At 40.6% G+C, this 19,816-nt stretch overlaps 1 protein-coding gene across 1 annotated transcript; it reads right to left on the bottom strand.

Moving 5' to 3' along the window:
* Window positions 1–772: 772 nt before the first annotated feature.
* On the bottom strand, window positions 773–15,528 carry IL20RA (interleukin 20 receptor subunit alpha). Its single transcript, XM_065927769.1, has 6 exons — window positions 15,437–15,528; window positions 10,127–10,305; window positions 8,613–8,788; window positions 7,899–8,043; window positions 3,929–4,068; window positions 773–1,564 (listed from the first exon to the last, which is right to left on the bottom strand). The coding sequence occupies exons 1-6, from the start codon at window positions 15,511–15,513 to the stop codon at window positions 773–775; spliced, it is 1,509 nt and encodes a 502-aa protein (XP_065783841.1). The 5' UTR covers window positions 15,514–15,528.
* Window positions 15,529–19,816: the final 4,288 nt, after the last annotated feature.

The raw sequence follows: 19,816 nt of genomic DNA, 5'->3' as shown, positions 1-19,816 counted from the left end.
TCCTTCACTCTGAACATGGATTATTATGACTAAAGAGTGGATTTGGGTCTTTAAATGTGACCACTTCCCACTCACTTAGAGGTATTTGCAAGTTTTAAGTATGTCATCATTTGGGCAACAAACCAAATTCTAAACAAGTAGCACTTGTACAATGAATGATCTTCATGGAATGTTTTTTTACAGTGCTATACACTTGGTAAGGGCTTCCCTGATGGTTCAGATGATGAAGAATCTGCCTGCAATGCAGGAGACCTGGGTTCAATCCCTGGATCAGGAAGACTCCCTGAAGAAGAGAATGGCTACCCACTCCAACATTTTGCCTGGAGAATTCCATGGACAGAGGAGCCTGGCGGGCTACAGTCCATGGGGTTGCAAAGAACTGGACACGACTGAGTGACTAACACTTTCATAGTTGGTAAAGGCCCAGGAAAAACTGTACAAATGTTAGAAAGCCATACATAAGAAGACTACTGTATACCCACCTGAATAAATTCTGCATCCAGTTTGGTCAACATTTTTGAATATTTATTGGGTACAAAGAGGGTCAGCCCCTGCCCTCTGGGTGCCCACCACTAGTGAGGGAGACCCCCATGCATGACTGAATCCCATATGATGCAGAACTAAACAAGTGCTATGAAAATAAAAGCAATAAGTGATTCTCACTGACACAGAAATCTGAGTAAACTTCTAGCTCAGGTACTTTATTGTTGGGTCAGTTCTCTGGACTGACGTTTTGTTAACAGTAGAGGTCTGGCAAAGGGACATTTGAGGGTTAGTCTTCCATTTGTACATATAATCCCCATTCTTCCATAAATTGCATGAGATAGGCTTCATTTTCTTCGGGTGCCTTGTCTGGAGCCCGATCCTGGTAGAGTCTAGATAAGAGGCCCTCCTCCCCGACCCCCTCAGATTCAGGATGCCCACATCCCTCTGGGTCATGTTGAAAGCTGGGTAATGAAGGCATACACAGCTTGCCAGTCTGAGGGTCCCAATCAACCAGCGTGGTGGATGGCTCTTCCTCTGGCCCCTCCTCTGTGTCCGCATGCCCCTGCCGCGGATGGTCCAAGTCTCTGAGCTGAGGGGTATATGAATACAGCAGTGTCTGTGGACCCAAGTCTGCTAAAGTTGCCTGTTGCTCAAATATCTTTCCTTGGAGGGACACCTCCTCCTGCAAATTGAACTCCTGTCCTCTAGGCCCCACAGAAGTGTCACTACTTCTTACATCACATTCATATTCAATGACTGCTTTACCCATGGGCATTGATCTGCTGGTTGGCTCTTGTTGGGTTAAGGAAGCCCCTCTGGAGCTTTTCTCAAGGTCATACACGATGTCCATCACATGTGATACATAACCAAGGTGTTCCACCTCCGCATCCTCCCAATGGTGTTCCTGGTCCTCGATGGGCTCATTCAGGTCTGATGCATCACTGCTTTTCTCCATTACACTTATATCCTTGGGAGAAGTTTTAGAATCCTCCAAAATATTGAGGGTGATGAAGTTAATCACAATTTTTTCAGTAGGTACAAAAAATCTTTTGTTAAATTCATTTCCATAAATCAAAACCTAAAAAAAGAAAAAAGAGAACAGTTTTCACCTTTTCACTTTAGAGAGACATTAAAAGCAGCTGTTAGTTAGAATTTATACTGTCCCCACATAGTTTTAAAGGCCTATACCTACCAACTCATGGAAGTGAAAGTTATGCTTGGAATACAAAAGACACCTCCCTCACCTGGACCCAAGGGCCCCAAGATGCACGAGATGCATATGGCAGTGAAAAGTGGTTCCCTGGGTGGTCCTGATCTAATCCAAGGGTCAGGGTGTGATTGCCCGTTCCTCTAATTGGCTTGGGACATTCAGGGGTTTGTTTAAATTCTGGAGCCTCATTTTTAAATTCTGTAAAATCAGAATTTCTGCTGTGTCAGGAGGGGTGAAAACAAATAGAGGTTTTGAAATTCCTTTGTTGATCACAGTTTGAAAGTGAAAGTCACTCAGTTGTGTCCAACTCTTCGCGACGTTATGGACTGTAGCCTGCCAGGTTCCTCTGGGATTCTCCAGGCAAGAATATTAGAGTGAGTAGCCATTCCCTTCTCCAGGGGATCTTCCTGACCCAGAGATCAAACCCAGGTCTCCTGCATTGCAGGCAGGTTCTTTACCACCTGAACCACCAGGGAAGCCCTAATTACAGTTTAAATGTATTTATCAATAAATCGTCCTCTGGGCCACCAGCTCTTTTCTGCATATACTCTGGACAGGAAATGTGGAAAGGTATGAAAACTAGGTAAAAAAAGGAAATAAGCACATGGCTAGAGATGGCTTAACTAACTGCCCCCCACACTATGCTATAATAGGGCCAAAATCAGAGATTCACCTGCCAGTTTAGAGCAGACAGAGAAACTCTAGATCATGGGAGGAAACTTGTTTAAGATTAATATTTTGCTGGGGATACGTGGACGGTGCCAATTTAGACTGTTGATCATGAATTACATTCCAGTTCTCATTGTCCACCCTATGATGTGATTTCATTTAACTAGAAAATAGGAACTCCAACATCATTCTTTCATGAAAGCTTTGGTTTCAAAAAAGCCACACATGGTCAGTTCTCCTGTGCCTTTTCCTCCTAGGAAAGCTCTCCCTATCTCGTTAAAAAGCTAACCCACACATGGTCAGATCTCCTGTGCCTTTTCCTCCTAGGAAAGTTCTCCCTACCTCATTAAAAAGCTAACTCTGAAACCTAAATGAAGGAAGAACAATAAAATTTTTTTTTTTAATTTTATGTAGCTCAACTCATTTATTTAGTCTATTATTGTCTTTCCAACATATAATACAAAATTATTAATGATATATTTTATATTCTTTATTTTTTTCCATTTAATAGAAATGTTTTAAAACAGAACAGAAATGCATGTATGTATCATGTACATATGAACATGTATTTTGATAATTCCCAAAGAAATAATTTTTGCTTGTTAAAATATGCTCAGCCCTTGGGAACCCTCCAGTACATGGTCTAGAAGCATAAGGTTTGTTCCTTCTTCTACCTTCTTGCTTCTCCTTGCTGTGAGTGATGAAGTCCTGGCCCCTTTCCCCCTAAACGTGTCTCCATTCCGTGTCTGTCTCCAGCCCTATCTCCCACTCTCTTCTCCCAGACTCCCATCCTCTCTCTCCTGGACAACTCTCACAGCCTCCTAGCTGCTTTTTTTCGTTTCTAGGTTTCCTCCCCTTAAAGTTGTCTTTAACACTATCCAGTTGTATCTAAAACCCAATATTGACTCTGATGATCCCAACCCAAAATCCTACAGAGTTTTGCAAACACAATGAGGTCCAAGGTCCTTAGAATAACATTTTTCTCCCATTACTTGGCCTTACTCCCTCAGCCTCTTCTTTCATAGCTCCTTTTCAGGAAGCTTATTTCAGGAGCATTATTATGTGGTTTCCCAAACATCTACCCACTTTTGACTCTGCTATTTTTTCTGCCTGTGGTAGGTGCCCCAACTCTCTCTCAACATTCATGACCAAGCCCCGGCATGAAATTCCTTCTGATCTTCCAGGTAGGGTGCCACTGTCCTTCCTGTACCCTCAAGAGTTCCGAGAATCCACTTTCATCTTAGTCTTCACATATCACTTAGAAATTCTAGTTCCAAACTAGACTTAAGCCTCTGGGGGCGCATGGATCATAACAATTTATCTGTGTACCTCAAGACCTAGTCTAATCTGTTCAGTAAATACAAAGTCTTTGTCAGTGTAAAGGAATCTTTCTCTCTTGAGTTTCATTAATGAGCTAACCTAGTACAGAAAGTGTTTTTAACTCATCAACTCTTTAACTTGAAACTCACTCTGCCCATAAAAGGAACGGTATCTGTTCTAGAACGTTCTTTTCTATCTTCTTGGAGGTGTGTTATCGTGCCTGTCACCACAGTAAGCACTCACCAGATTTGCTGGGTGTTTCTCTTTGCCGACATGGATATATCTGTACATGGAGTAGCCCATCACAGAGAAGATAAACACGGTAACAGATATGGGCAAAACATACCAGAGGATGATTTTAACCTCCAATGCTGTTGTCTGATCTGTAAAAACAGAAAAGCGAGGTGGGGTAGATAGTTGTGATTTGGCGGGGTGGGAAAACTTTGCTAATGTCAAGTGACTTTGCAGTGATCAGTTTAAAAATTAAGTTTTATCATTTATAAACTGAGGAGCTTGAGCAAAATGTTATAAGGGATCTCAGAATTCTTACTCTGTCTGACAATAGATGGCCTTAAGGAATCATCTGGACTTGTCTCAAACCTTTATGGCAAAGATGCCTTAACAACCCAAGGCAGCAGATATTCCAACAGTTTATATTTGGCTGTGAGACTCATACTGGTCCTTATATTTGAAGTTAAGTGTGTATTAAGGCAACTCAGAGCACTGAAAACCAAACAAAACCCTCTTGTGATGATCCCATTAAGCTGTTCCACATTTTCATGTCACTCATTCAAGGCAATCTTTTCCATATATTCAGGAGAGGAGAAGAACATACGGTGTCATCTTCTGTGTAACAAATAGAACCACCCTACACAGTTGGCCAGGCCTTCCGGCAGGTCTGGAGCTTGGGGATGTGTGTGGGAGGTGGCTGAGGGGGTATATGCTGAGGATGGCAGTAACTCTTCCAGGTCCTGCTCTCCTGTAGGTGCATGGTGAATTTAAAAGTCCACAGAGGAATGAAAAGATCTGCTGAATAGTTTTAATAAAAGTAGTCCTGGATCACCACTGATCAGACTGTATGGTTGATGGACAGGACTCATTGTGACTAATTTATATTTGCTAAGCTATGGGGTACTTGAAAATTGAAAGGGTTAATCTTACATGTCAATCTATGTAGGCCAAGGTACCCAGTTATTTGGTCCAACATTAATTCAGATGCTTCTGTGAAAACTTTTCTTAGATGAGATTAGCATTTATATGAGTAGACTCGAGTAAAGCAGATTACCCTCTATAATGTGGGTGAGCCCCATCCAATCAGTTGAAGGCTTTGATAGAAAAAAGATTTGATTACTCCCCACTCCTCTGGAGGAGAGGATTCTGTTACCTGATCACTTTCAGACAAGAACTGTAACATCAACTCTTCTTTGGATCTCCAGCCTGCTGGCCTGCCCTGTGGATTTTGCATTTACCCTGTGCCTTCAAAATCATGTCAGTCAACCCCTTAAAATAAATCTTTTTCTCTCCCTCTTTGCATATATACATATAAAGATTATGTATATTGTGTTCCAGAGAATTGTGACCAATACAGCTGTAGAAAAAGGGGCCGCTTTAGCACAAGTGACAAAAGTTCTAGGACATTGTGTATGCATGCTCACCCGCTTAGTTGTGTCTTTGTGACCCCTATTGACTCTTTGTAACCCCAGGGACTGCAGGAGCCCACCGGGCTCCTCTGTCCAGGGGATTATCTCGGCATGAACACTGCAGTGGGTGGCCATTTCCTCCTCCAGGGGCCGTTCCTGACCCAGGGATCAAATCCACCATCTCCTGCACTGGCCTCCTGCACGGGCAGGTGGATTCTTTACCACTGAGCCACCAGGAAGGCCATTCCTTACATGCTGATACAGTCAGCAGGAGTGTCCTGAGAGCATTCTAATCCACGCAGACATTGGATGCTCTGGATGCCTAGTCCTGGGAGAAAGCTGCCAAGTCACTGTCCAGTTAACTGTCCAGTTAAAAAAATGGAAAGAGAAGCATCATGGACTTCTGGTCAACAAGTACCAGTAGAAAAGGTCCAGGTACATGGGTCTAACTGCAGGTCCTTCCATCCCGAAGGACGCATCTGTCTACAAGTTCCGCATAGAAAGACGCCAATAATGCAGATGTGGCAGATGACTGAGTATCATCTGCTCCTACTTCAGGCTACAACTCAGCCCAGTCCTCTTTAAAAAAAATTTTTTTTTTGTACTGGAGCTTAGCTGATTTACAATGTTGTGTTAGTTTCAGGGATACAACAAAGTGAATCAGTTAAATGTAAACATATATCCACTCTTTTAGATTCTTTTCCCATACATGCAATTACAGAGTATTGAGTAGAGTTCCCTATGCTATATAGTAGGTCCTTCTTAGTTATCTGTTTATTCCAGTGTGTATATGTCAATCCCAATCAGTCCAGTCCTCTTAATTCAATCTCTGGTCTCTGGACCAAACCCGCCCTGCTTAAACAGGGCTGCGACAACAATGACTGACGGCAGCAGCACAAGTTTGCAACAAGCAACTAATAAGCTGTGTCTGTATTTTAGGAACTGGGGGATTCTGGAGACCAGAAATATTTCCAAGAATGGTCCCCAAAGAGGTAATAGCAAGTTATTGAAAAAGTAGACCCTCATAGTGGTGTCTGAGAAAGGTGTTGATCAACAGCTGAGAGATCACAGAAAAGGTCAGAACCTGAAATGGAACCTTGTTGTTTTTTTGTTACTTTTCCAGGACTAGTGAGAAAGGCAGATCCATCCGTTTACTGGGAAGTATTTAATTTAATCTGTATTTTAGTTGCTTTAGCTTTGCCAATGGCTTGAATAATTTCCACTGGGAATTCATTTCTACCATTTGGCCACTGATCAAGCTGTTAGTAAACAGAACACTCTTCCAAATACAAAAATGATTTCCTCAATCTGCTTTGCTTTGCCTTTTGGTTGTTTTGCATTTTAATTTTATTGGACATATGGTAGAGAATCCTTTGTTTAAAAGGGGAAGGTATGATAAGGATGGAGATTCAAACATAAGGCTTTTCACTTTTGATACGTAGTCACAAAATTCCCTTTTTAATCCCTGGGACAGTTTCATCTCAAAATGTGGAAGGCATGAGGAGAGAGGAAAACAGGGATTCTGTCACCATTCTTGTCTCTTAGCTGTGATGAAAAAAGGCTTGGGAGAAAATGGTTGTTTCATGAGGAAAGCCAGCACATTTAAAAGAGAGACAAGAATGGATGAAGAGCTGTTCCATGAAGGTAAACTTTAGGATTTATTTTCAACTTTTATGTTTTGACTTCAAGGTGTTACCACTCTCAGGGAAAGTGTCAGTAACTCTGTCGTGTCAGACTCTTTTGCGATCCCATGGATTGTAGCCAACCAGGCTCCTCCATCCATGGGATTCTCCAGGCAAGAGTACTGGAGTGGGTTGCCATTCCCTTCTCTAGGGGATCTTCCCGACTCAGGGATCAAACCCAGGTCTCTTGCATTGCAGGCAGATTCTTTACCGTCTAAGCCATCAGGAGGACCCTCCCTCAGGAAAGAACAATTAAACAAATGCCAAGCTCCTAACTCTAGTCTCCTAACAGGAACAAGAATCTTCAATCATACTTCCTTGTCAGCCAAGTTCAGAAAACACGAGAAGGAGGCAAATAAATGGAGAGAGAGAAGCAACCCTAAGACGGAGAGAGCAGTAACTGATTTGCTGACCCCAGGCCCTCCCATAGCCAGTGAGTGATATTTGAACACAACTCGCACACTCTCTAATTTGTATTCTGGAGGAGAAGCCAAACACTATCTTAAAGTGTTTTTAGGGTACTGTCTGTTTCTAGGAATAAAATCATCTGATGTTCTTTAAGACCCACAGGACTTCTACTGATCAGAGTGATTATAGATTAAAAGACGAAAGACCATGTGTGTAAAAATTCCTATAATTCTAATTCTGCAAGGCAGAGTGATGTTGGCAGTGGATGCCAGGACCTGTAGTGAGAATTCCCCAGGATGTGAAAACACTGTGAGTCCAGTTCAGAGGCAGAGTCCCAGGCTGTCTGGGGATGGTTGTTTCTGCCTTCGCTCCAGTCTGTTTCGGGTAGACATGGATTTGTTAAAACTTTGTCTGCGCTGCCATACTTCCTTCTAGTTTTACCAGATTTCCTTCCGCAGATCAGCTGAGATTTTCAAAGCTTACCTTCGAGAGTACTGACGCACTGCCTCTCAGAGGGCTGAGTGAGGCGAGGAGGGCCTGGGACAAAGGACTCCACGAGCACGCAGTACAGGGTGGCCGGCTCCAGCCAGCTGAAGACCAGAGTGTCATTTGTCACACACTGGGACCACTAGGATTGGGAATTGCAAACACAGTCAGAGCCAAAGATTTCCAGCAACCCCCAGACAAACAAGGACAGAGAGAAATAAAAGATGGAGGTACCATTAAGTCCTTCGCTATCACTATGCGTTTTCTTTTTTGCAACAGCTTTAAAATAACTTTTCCCTTAAGCTCAGCAGGGCATGGTCAGGAACTAAACAAATTGTGGGAACAATTCTAAATAATGACATAGGAGGGATTTCTTATTCAACTTTATCCTGTGTTCTTGCTAATATTTTTTTCTTTCTCGAAGAGTGACTGGCAGATGTTAAGCAAGCAGAAACTCTTCATCAGGTGGACAATTGCTCTGCATGATAGCAACAACATCATAGCAGAGATTCTGTAAGGAAAATCTGAAGGTAGCTCTTTAAATTTCTATGCATCACCTTCAACTGTATCCTGCAAGGCATCACTTTTGAGTATCACACCTTCCCAGATTCACATACCGGGAATTTTAGAACCAGGGCTGCATGTTTCAGCATTAGCTTCAGAAAGTGACATAGATTATAAGTATAGGTCCCCATTCCATTTCAGGCTTACCGTTTTATTGGATTTAGTATTATATACGGACACATTATACTTCAGATTAGAGTATATTTGTTGCATGGAAATAGAGCTTTCTTCTGGATTTTTCTTCCACTTCTTTGGAGCCGTCAGAACAATAGAAATGGATTTCTCATCAGTAGTCAAAGCAACCTCTGGTGGGCCAATTTGTGCTTAAAGGAGAGGCAAGAGGGAATTATTATTTTCAGATGTAGAAAACACCTTGGATGAAGCTACAGTATAATTCTACTGGGATCAAAGCTCTAAACCCCATTCTCTTATTTGAAGTGCCTCAGAATGCTCACCTAGACCCAAGTTATACCAAATTTTGAAATAATCAAGTCACAGACTCTGATACAATGTTAAAACAGCTGATTTACTTAGTCACATGTAGTTCCTAGTTACTTGGATAAACAGTACCAGAGGATAGTAAATACGATTAAAGGTGTTTGCAACACTACTATGACCTGACAAGTTGATGATAAATAACATTAATCAGATTTGATGTGTTTGTAAAGATCAGCAGTGGAGAAATGAAACACTGCTAAAGACCTTTGGGGATGTAACCTTGGGAGAATGATCTAGAACAGAGATTAGCAAACTTATCACAAAGGTACAGGACGTATTTTAGGCTTTGCAGGCCATGTGATCTCTGTTGCAACTATTATTTATATAAACGTAAAAACTATTGTCCTGTAGAAAAATAGAAAGGAGTGGGGTGCTGTATTTAGTTTGAGGCTCTGGTTTGCTGACTTCTGATCTAGAAGGGCATCAAGGGGAAGGTGCCAGCTCCAGAACTCAGGGAGCACTTGTAAATGTCATCCTGGCAGCTCTGAGTGGGTCCTCTATGGCTGAATCAGTCTTAGATTGGGGACGGAAAAATTTAAAAAGCAAATACCAGGAAGATGTTGCCCTTGTTCTGAGTTATACCTAGAAACTATGTCATCACACTATCGAGTTTATAACAAGCAGAGACAGTTTGGTGATCAGAACAGTCTTTTTTTTTAACTTATTTTTAATTGGAGGATAATTGCTCTACAATATTGTGTAGTTTCTGCTGGACAACAATGTGAATCAGCCACAGGGACACATATATCCCTCCCTCTTGAGCCTCCTCCTGAAAACAATCTTTAGTCAACCTGTGGGCATATGCCAAATGGTTTATAAAACCACAACATTAAGATAATCCTGTCAGTTGTTCCTGAAATTATACAGTCTCAATTGAGCAATAAAACAAAATAAAAATTTGACAGTTTGGCCTCTAGTGCCAATTCTGGATCGGGGAGCAATCTGAGAGACACTTGGTCAAACCTTTTTTTCTAAAGATGAGGCTCTGAGATACAGTAAGGTGAAGTACCCAGTACCGGGCTGGTCACTCCACCTAATGGACAGAGTGCAGAAGACAGCCAAGCAGAGCGCTGGGATTTGGACAAGGCTATCTATGAGGCAGAGATTGTTACATTAGGTCAGATGAACTTGATACTTATTTAATACACAACTGAGCTACTTACTTTCTAAGAAAGGATAGAATCGTCCAGTTTCTGCCCATTTGGAGCAATTTGTTCCCCACATGGCCTTAACTTTAGCATAATATTGATGTTCATAGTCAGAAGTTTCAGCAGAGAGGTCACAGAAGGTCCTACTGATATTTCTGCATTCAGATTTATTCAGCCATTTCTTCTGCCCATATCTGCTGAGAAGAAAACTGTGAATCAACAATGAGGTGCTCTCCATGTTTTACAATAGGAAACAAAAACAGTCATTATATAAAATTGAATGGAACTTAAGACCTTCTCTTCAAAACAACAAAAGTGCCTGTCATTGAGATAAAAAAGAATCTACTTTTGCTGCTAGCAATCTTTTTCATTAGCTGTCAGGAGCATGAGTCAGAGTTTCTGTAATCATCTTTCTTTTCTGTGAATTATAATGTGGATAGTACATTTGAAAGCATGTATTTTGTTATTATTCTTGGGCTACAGTATAAATTTTACAGATTGTGAGATCAATTTTGCTATGTAAGTTTACAGCCCACATGCATACCAAGGTTAGTTTGATGGATAGTTTTTGTTTGTTTGTTTTGGATGGGGTGTTTTAAGAAAAACTACTAATTTTTTTTCTTAGAAATTCTTCTTGACATTCTCATAAAATTTAAAAATACACTTGCCCTCAAGGGTTCTAGGGAAAATTCACTAGGTTGGAGTTCATTTCAAAATCTGCATTTTCGATGATCATAGTAATAATGATGATACAGACTTGGTTGTTCACATAGATTTTTCCTCTCCTTTATTAAAAACATAACACAGCAAATAGGGAGGGGGATATTTTTAGCATTTTTCAGGTGGGAGAGACTGAGGTATTGAGAGTTTAAGTGACACGGGAAGAGCCAAGTGTAAGAGACAGGGCTGGATGAGAGGCTACTGAAAGGATGAAAGCAGGCATGTCGGTCTATTAGGTGTGTCGGGCTATTAACTCTGGTGGTAGCAGAGAGAATGTAATGGGCATGAGTGTCAGACTGGGGAACAGTTGAAGAGAATGCTGCAGTGGTCCAGGTGGAAGATGTAGGTGGATTGCACAAGTATGGTGACAGTGGAATGAATGACAGCACAAAAGTCAGAAATATTAGGAGACAAGACTTGGTGATTGAGTGCACGTAAGAGATGATGGAAAAGAAGGTGTTAGGCATTACATCTCTTTCTGTCCAAGATAGATGGGTAGAATGGTGGTAACATTTATCCAGATCAGGAATGCGGAGGAAGAGTGGGTTTGAGAAATAGGGAGTGGGGGATGGGGAGAAAGGAAAGATGAGCTCAGTTTTTGACATGCTGAGCTTAAGATATGTGTAAAACGTGTCCGAATGCAGGTGCCCAGAAGGAACTGGAGTTCAGCAGAAAGCTGTGCGTGGGAGGTAGGGATTTTGAAATCAGTGACATAAAACTGCTCATTGAAGCCACAGGCATGAATGAAATTATCCATGGAGACAAAGCAAAGCCTAGGATAATATTTCAGGAGCATCAACATTTAAAGGTGAGATACAAAGTACCCTCAGAAATAGCAGCTAAACAGGGGGAAGGAAAAAGAAAAACAGACATCACAAAAGTCAAGGGAAGACTGTGTTGAGGAGGAGGAATCATCAACTTTATCAAGTGTTGCCAAAGCTTAAGGGTATCTTCCCTTTTCAGAATGTGGCAACAGAGTCCTGAAAGTAAATATCTCCTGTTTCCTAAGTACCATAGTTACTAGAAAACCTTAAAAATGTAGTTAGATCTGGGGACGTCCCTGGTGGTCCGGTGGTTAAGACTTCACCTTCCAATGCAAGGGGTGTGGGTTTGATCCCTGGTTGGGGAACTAAGATCCCACATGGTTTGGCCAAAAAGCCAAAACATAAAACAGAAGCAATATTGTAAAAAATTCAATAAAGACTTCAAAAACAGTTCACATAAACAAAAATCTTAAAAAAAGATAAAAGGAAATAGAGCTAGAGTTTGTTGATCAATTTCTGCAATTCCAGTAATCACCATGCCAAGGGGCTTTCACACTTTTGTCACTTTCTGTGATGGTGAGCCACAGAAAGAAATACATCTCACACTACGACCCAGATCATACATATAACTCACAGACTAAAACAAAGGTTTTGTAAGATCATACAACTTCACTACATGTCAGGCACTCAGTTATTTTGTTACTCAAATCCCCTCCACACCATCCTAAACCTTGCTGTGCTAGTTATGGCCCTCAAAATTGATTTCATGGCTCACCAACAGGTCTTGACTAGTGGCTAGAAAAATACTGCCATTGCCTATTTGACCCTTTCTCCTCAAACTTCCTGATTCTGCTAAGGCTGGGGCAGCATCCCTTGACAGATGTTGATGGAGAAATACTCTTGACCAAGTTCTGGATAAAATGCCTTGTAAGTTTGACAAGCTGATAGACGTGAATCCCACAATAAATGCCACAGCAATGATGTTTATCCATGCCCAAAAGTCATGTGGGCTCTAGGTGGTCTCTGACTGCTTTCTGGTAACAGCAGGAAACATTTATCAAGTGCCTGTTAAGCATGGACGCGTGCTTAGGATTTGAAAGCTTTATCTCATTTAATTGTCATAATAACCCTTGGAGGTAGGTACCATTATATTCATCCCATTTTACAGATGAGGAAATCGAGGCTCAGTGATGTTAATGGAGCTGCTCAAGTTAGTCTGACTAGGAACAGGCATAGCTGGGATTTGAACCACTTTCTCTGATGCTAAAACTTGTGCTTTTAATGCCACACTATATTTTCTGTGTTAAATTCCTCTCGTAGATATAATTTAAATTTTTGCTAAAATTTCATCTTTTACTTGGAAACAACCTTCACTCAAAAGTAAAAATGTATAATCTATAACCAGCCAGGTCCACAGCCTGGCTGTGAGCCCAGGACTGTTTGCCTTCGGAACCGAGGGTGGAGTCTGCCCTGTATTCCTGCCCACCATTCACATGCACAGGGGGCGTAAGAACTCAAAAATGGAAAGTTTACTTTCAAATATTCTTTTTTGAAATGCGTATAATCTAAATGATCTGCTCTCTCAGAGTAGTGATGACCCTTTTTTAAAAAAATCCTTTTCTGAATCACACAAACACATGCAGAACAGAGCAAGCTCCTTGCTCCACCTATTGGAAAAGGAGGCAAGGGCACACTCATGAGCCATTTCTCTTGACAGAGTGATGCCTCTTCCCTAAAATGGTTCCTGAGAAACTCACTAGCAATGAGCATGAGGTTCTAGATAAATGAGGTCATTGTGAATAGCAGCCAAACTCTTCTGCTGCCTTTAATGGTCAGAATATTTTTTTTCAAAGACAAAAATGACACTATTCCTTTTTTTTTTGATAAATATGGTACATTTTTAAAACTTACATGATCAGAAAAGTATAATGGAGAGATAAGTTACTCTGAAGCCCATTACCCTGAAACATTTGGTACATGTGATTCTGTACATCTCACTGTGCTTATAGGTACCCAGAAGAATGATTCAATAGTTGAATACATACACAAAAGCTCGATTATGCCATACTTATGATTTTAATAAAAATAGTAAATTTAATTTGATTTGAACTTTAATGAGAAAGAAATTAAACTGAAATGAATCACTGCAGTTCAAATGTTTCATCACCACAAGATATTAGTTCTTAATATCTTTTAATAAGATAGTTTAAGAAAATCATATATGAAAGATACTGAGAGTTTACTTATTCAAATGATAACATTTTCATTTTGGATCACATATAATAACTTGGCATCACCGACTCAATGGACATGAGTTTGGGTGAACTCCAGGAATTGGTGATAGATAGGGAGTCCTGGTGCGCTGCGGTTTATGGGGTCGCAAAGAGTCGGACACGACTGAGCGACTGAACTGAACTGAATTGAACTGATAATAGCTGGGTGCTATAAAAGTCAGTACACATACAGTCTTTCCCCACCTTATGATTTGCTATATTATTAAGTTCAAACATTTAAAGAAAGTTTTGTAACCACATGTCTCATTACTATTTAGCTTAGTTCTACATTTAGATGGTTTCAATGTATCCTATTCATCTTTTTTTGCCATAATCTTGTCATCATTAAGGCAAGTTAGGTTCATTTTTATCTCTTTTTCAGTTGGAGATTCTCTTTAGTTAGTGTTTCCCCTCCCAACCCTCTGCAAGAAAGTCTCAGTGGAGTGATATCCCAAGTTCCACCTGCTTGAAAGTACATTTGTTGAGCTTGGTGGGAGTCTTAGGTCACACCTATATTTCCCTCAGAAGATGTATCACTGTCATCAGCTGAGTGTTGCAGATAGAAATCATTGCTTTCACTATGATGGTTATAAATCATGTCATTTTTTCAAAGTTCAATAACTTCACCAGGATGTCTTTCTATTATTTTTATTAAATTTTCCTAGGCAGAGCATGCATTTGCAATATGCAATTCCAGACAGTCATTATTACCTGTTCAATTATTGCTATCAGCTATAATAGACTTTTCATCTCCATAAAACATTTTTACTTCTATCTTCTTCCTAAGTTCTGCCATCTTGGTTTTAAAAAAAGTTCTTCCTCTTGGAGTCTTAGAATCTTCTCTTTGATTGTTTATCTCTTCTTTGACACTTACCATTAGACACCATTTTGTTTATGGACTCAAACTACAGATAACTACTTGTCTGAATTTGTTTTCTATTTCCACAAGAAAGCTTTCAAAAACTTTTAACTTATGTTCATTTTTTTTCTTTCTCCCTTTCAGTAATTAGGGATAGGTTGCTGGATTCTTTGGGGCAATTACTCTTTGAAGGGAGCAGTTCTTTATTAAATATTAGGTGAATGGGTATGGGAGTGACAATTTAACCCCATGCTCGCTCATCATTTTGCATTCTTTCTTGCTTGTCATGAGTTTTGAGGGAGATGTGAAAAGTGAAAATGTCTGTTCATTACTCTCTTTAATAAAAACCATGAGTTGTACAGAATTCTGTACTCAGTTTCACTTTAAAATACCCTGTAATTCTAACAAGTTTACATGTTTCAGAGGTGATGGATCTCCTTGTCTGCTCAGCCACAGAATAACATTTTGATCATCTTCTTTTCTCCATTTAAATATTTCCTCTTGCCTAAGCACTCAACACTCTGTTTACATGAAGAAATTATTGTCTAATTTAATCTAACAAAACATAACAAGATAATTTAACAGGAAGTATCTAAAGTCTCTCTTTTTCTTCAAATACTCATTTAATATAATAGATGGTTTGTTAATCTTTGCATAGGAGTCTAAGTCTTGCTTTTATAAATAAACCAAAGGAAAAGAACCAACTTACATGAAATACTGTACAGTATAACTAACTTCCACACCTTGTAAGCCCTCTGAGGGGTTCCACTGTAGGATATTCTTCATGTTTATGGATATGAAGGTGACATTTGTAGGTTTGGGCAGATCACCAGAGACACAGGGAACTGCAAAAGGAGTAGAGAGGAATTGAGGGTTTAATGGAGAGAAAGAAAGACCTAACCTGTGGTGGCTGGTCTCTAGATACAGCCCCCAAGAAGCAGTACCTTCCAGTACTCACGCTCTGTGAATTTCCTTTCAGCCCCACTTCATGACCCTCTTTAACCAACAGAAGTGATTCTGGGACTTCAGGCCTTCAAAAGTCCTGGGAGCTTTCACTTTTGCTCATTTGAAAGCCCTGAACTACAATGTGAAAAGTGGGCTACTCCGCTGGACAAGCCATGTCAGGAGGCCACATGACAAGGGAGATGTCCAGCTGCCCTAGTGTCCCAGCTGAGCCCAGCTTTCCAGCCAAGGGCCCAGAATGAAGCCACTGTGGACACTGTAGCCCCACTTGCCTCAGACTAAGGCTGCGTGAGAGGCTTTGAGAGAGGCCCGCAGAAGAACCATCCAGCTGAGCCCTAGTTAATCGTCAGAACTGTGACAAATAATAAAATGATTGTTTTAAACCACCTTGCTTTTCTGAAATAAATTACCCCCTGAAATGTGTTGTCAATCATTAATGTTCAATGATTCAACAGAAATTTTGATTAGTGTTTTGTAATTGTCCAAGTGATCCTCTTGGAGAAGGCAATGGCACCCCACTCCAGTCCTCTTGCCTGGAAAATCCCATGGACGGAGGAGCCTGGTAGGCTGCAGTCCATGGGGTCGCGAAGAGTCAGACATGACTGAGTGACTTCACTCTCACTTTCCACTTTTATGCATTGGAGAAGGAAATGGCAACCCACTCCTGTGTTCTTGCGTGGAGAATCCCAGGGATGGGGTCGCACAGAGTCGGACACGACTGATGTGACTTAGCAGTAGCAGCAGCAAGTGATCCTCTAAAAATGCTATGTGTTGGTTTAGTTGCTCAGTTGTGTCTGACTTTTTGTGACCTCATGGACTGCAGCCTGCCAGGCTCCTCTGTCCAAGGGATTTTGCAGGCAAGAGCACTGGAGTGTGTTGCCATTTCCTTTTCCAGGGGGAACTTCCTGAACCAGGGATCAAACCCAGGTCTCCTGCATAGCAGGCAGATTCTTTACTGACTGAGCCACCAAGGAAGCTTAAAATGCTATATCAATTATCAAAATGTTACAAACTCTGTATCCTAAAGGATTAATTTCTAGAAATCCTCTGCAGAGAAATGATAAAAAAATAAACATTTTAATAGTTTAAATAAAAGGAATAATACATTAAATAAAGAGAATTAATAAAGTGACAACAATAGCAAAACATTAAACAATTTTCTCATCATAACATTCTATTTTTTAAAAATAAAACACACTTCATTATAAACGTTGTGAACCTCTTTGCAAGTTTACATTATGGATACATCATATGTGTTACCACAGTTTTGGTGGGCAGTCTCCAAGATGACCTTCAGTAATCCCTCCTCCTGGCATTCACAGCCTGCATATTCCTCTCTCACACGGAAGCTGGGTTGGTCTATGTGACCAACAGAGAATGACAGAAGTGAGGGTACATCATTTCCAATATTAGGTTATAAAAGATACTGTGGCTGCCATCTTGCTTTCTCTCTTTTGGATTATTTACTCTAGGAAAGGTCAGTTGTCTTTTTGTGAACAGTTCTCCACAGAGGATCATGTGGCAAGTAACAGGCCTCCAAGATATGTTGAAGAATTGAATGAGGTTTCTTGCCAAAAGGCGCATTAGCGAGCTTAGAAGTGGATCCTCCAGTCCCAGTCAAACTGTCAGATGCCTGCAGCCTCAGCCGTCTATACTCTCCTATATACGCTTGACTATACTCTCGTGAAAGACCCTGAGCCAGATGCACCAGATAAGCCACTACTGGACTCCTGACCCGCAGAAACTGAGAGATAATATCTGTAGTTTTAAGCTGCTAAGTTTTGAGGTAGCTTGTTACACAACACTAGATATCTAATACAACAAAGAGTCTAAAACCTAGAGAAACTAAGAGAAATTAATCACTTAAAAAAAACACAAGTTAAACGGAGGAAGGAAAAAAATGGTTCCCTTCATTTCCAATGATGCTATAAAGGACTATTGCTTTCACAATCTTGAAAAATGTTCTATTCAGCAGTTTCATTTCATCTTTATGAAAAAATTTTAAAAAGCCAATGAGAAAAATGAAAACATCTTAGACTTTTAATTACAAGTGAGGGTTACAGCAACAATTTTTTGAATTTTTTAAAAAAGATAAATGCTCTATTAAATGCATTTTATTGGGTTGGCCAAGAAGTTCATTTGGTGTCTTCCACAACATCTTATCATGAACTTTTTAGCCAGTCCAATAAATACACTGATAAAGATTCAGAGTAGTAAACACCTTTAATAGAAATACATTTTAAAATGGATGTTGCTGTTTGGTACACTATTTCTAGGGGAAGAATATCCTAGCTTTTAATCCTTTAGATTCATTTGGATTGACATTATCTTTCAGATTTCCTAGGCAGAAAAGATAACAGTTTTGGATATCCTCTAGTCAATAAATCAAAGCATTACCCCAGGGACAGCCCTAAAATAACAACAACAAGAAAAATCTGAAGACATAGGGATACACCACTTGAAGATGGAAGATTGGAGTGATACATCTGTAGGTCAAGAAGCCTGGCTACTACCAGAAGCTAGGCAAAGTGAAGAAGGAGCTTCTGTCAGAAGCTTTAGAGGGGGCGTGGCACTGCCAGCCCCTTGGTTTCATTCTTCCAGCTTTCAGAACTGTGAGAGAACACATTTCTGTTGTTTTAAGCCATCCAGTTTATGGTACTTTGTTATGGCAGCTCCAGGAAATGGATACAGCTGCCGCCATGTGGATACATGATGATGAATAAACAGGTATGCTCCTGCCCTTGTGGAGATCCCAGACTAGTGGAAAGAGAGACAGCATTGACGAGTCAAAAATCAAACGAGCACGTGGTGGCCCAGCTATGGAAGAGAATAAGTACTCAGATAGGGGCTTAAGAGTCAGCTGGGAGGTGGGAGGGCAGTGTTCCAGGCAGACTCCAGAGGTGGGGAAATGCCAATCCAAAAAGACCATCCCCTTGGAACAGTCAAAAGGTCAGTGTGGCTGGAAAAAGTGAAGGCTACTGGCCACGTTGTGATTGAAGAGGTTCAAAGGGGCTAGATCCCCCACCACCACCCCCGTCTTTGAAAACCCTGGAAAGGAAGTTGGGATATAATTGAAATACAGCAGAAAAGCACTGATGCCTTTTAGGCAGTGGAAGTCAAGAGCCTATTTGTATCTCAAATGGATTACTTCACTACTGAGAGGAGAAAAGATTGAATGAGGGCAAGAATAGACCTGGAGAGACAGGTAAGACCACAGCTGCAGCAACCCCAGTGAGGATGGCTGAGCTGGCACCAAGATGCTGGCTGTGGACATGGAAAGTGGGGTGGCAACAGCTGGGAGCTCTATTTTCAATGCAGAAACAACAGGAATCCATGATGAAGCAGAGTTATGAGTCTTATCTGGTACGAGAATTGCCTGTTGTGAAAGCTACATCAACAGATGAGGATTTATTAAGGAATATTTGCCCTTTTGATGATGCAAAAGAATGATTAAAAAATAGAATTAGTACTTGTTTCTGAGGGGGAGAAATAGCACATTTAAAAAAAAAAAGCACAATCAACTAGTATTTCCTTGTGGCGTTTTCATCTTTACAAAGTCATAGGTACTGTTTGTTTCCAGTTTGGAAAAACATAAAGAAAACACTTCTGAGCAAATGTTCCAACTGAGATAAGTCATTTTCTTAACCTGCCAGTACTGATAAGATAACTTAATCAATATCCTAGTGAAAATATGTCATACCCACATTGATATCAGGAGTCATGTGCTGATCTGTGAGTAATAAAAGCACTTCTGTTCGCATAGATTTATGACCTGCGAATACAGATCTGATCTTCTGAGAGTGCTTCTATTTAATATCCCAAATCACAAAGTTTTTGGATTGGTACACATAATTTTATTTCTGGGCGTGCTGTACCACTACACCTTTGGTTTGGTACAAGGGTGTCCACAGTCTGGTCTGGCCTCTCCTTAGGTTATTCAGCCAAATGCACTATGTTCACTAGTCACACCAAATTACCTGCAACCCCCTAACTTGCTTAGCTGTTTTATACCCTTTATAATTTTGGTACTCTCTCCCTAAATATCTTTTGGAACTAGAAGATGCCTTATTTTCCCTTGTGGGCCTCCATTCAATGAATATTGGCCTGTGATATTTTAATGACATGA

Source organism: Muntiacus reevesi, chromosome 3 (genome assembly GCF_963930625.1).
Source record: "Muntiacus reevesi chromosome 3, mMunRee1.1, whole genome shotgun sequence".
Lineage (NCBI taxonomy): Eukaryota > Metazoa > Chordata > Mammalia > Artiodactyla > Cervidae > Muntiacus > Muntiacus reevesi.
This window is presented reverse-complemented; position numbering and strand designations above follow the sequence as displayed.

Excerpts from the sequence above, each read along its gene's own strand:
- IL20RA (XM_065927769.1), bottom strand. The coding sequence starts at position 15,513 with ATGAAGAATATCCTACAGTGGAACCCCTCAGAGGGCTTACAAGGTGTG. Across the intron at positions 10,306-15,436 it reads TATACTGTACAGTATTTCAT|ATATGGGCAGAAGAAATGGC; the intron begins GTAAGTTGGTTC and ends TCTTCTCAGCAG. Across the intron at positions 1,565-3,928 it reads AGAAACACCCAGCAAATCTG|GTTTTGATTTATGGAAATGA; the intron begins GTGAGTGCTTAC and ends TTCTTTTTTTAG.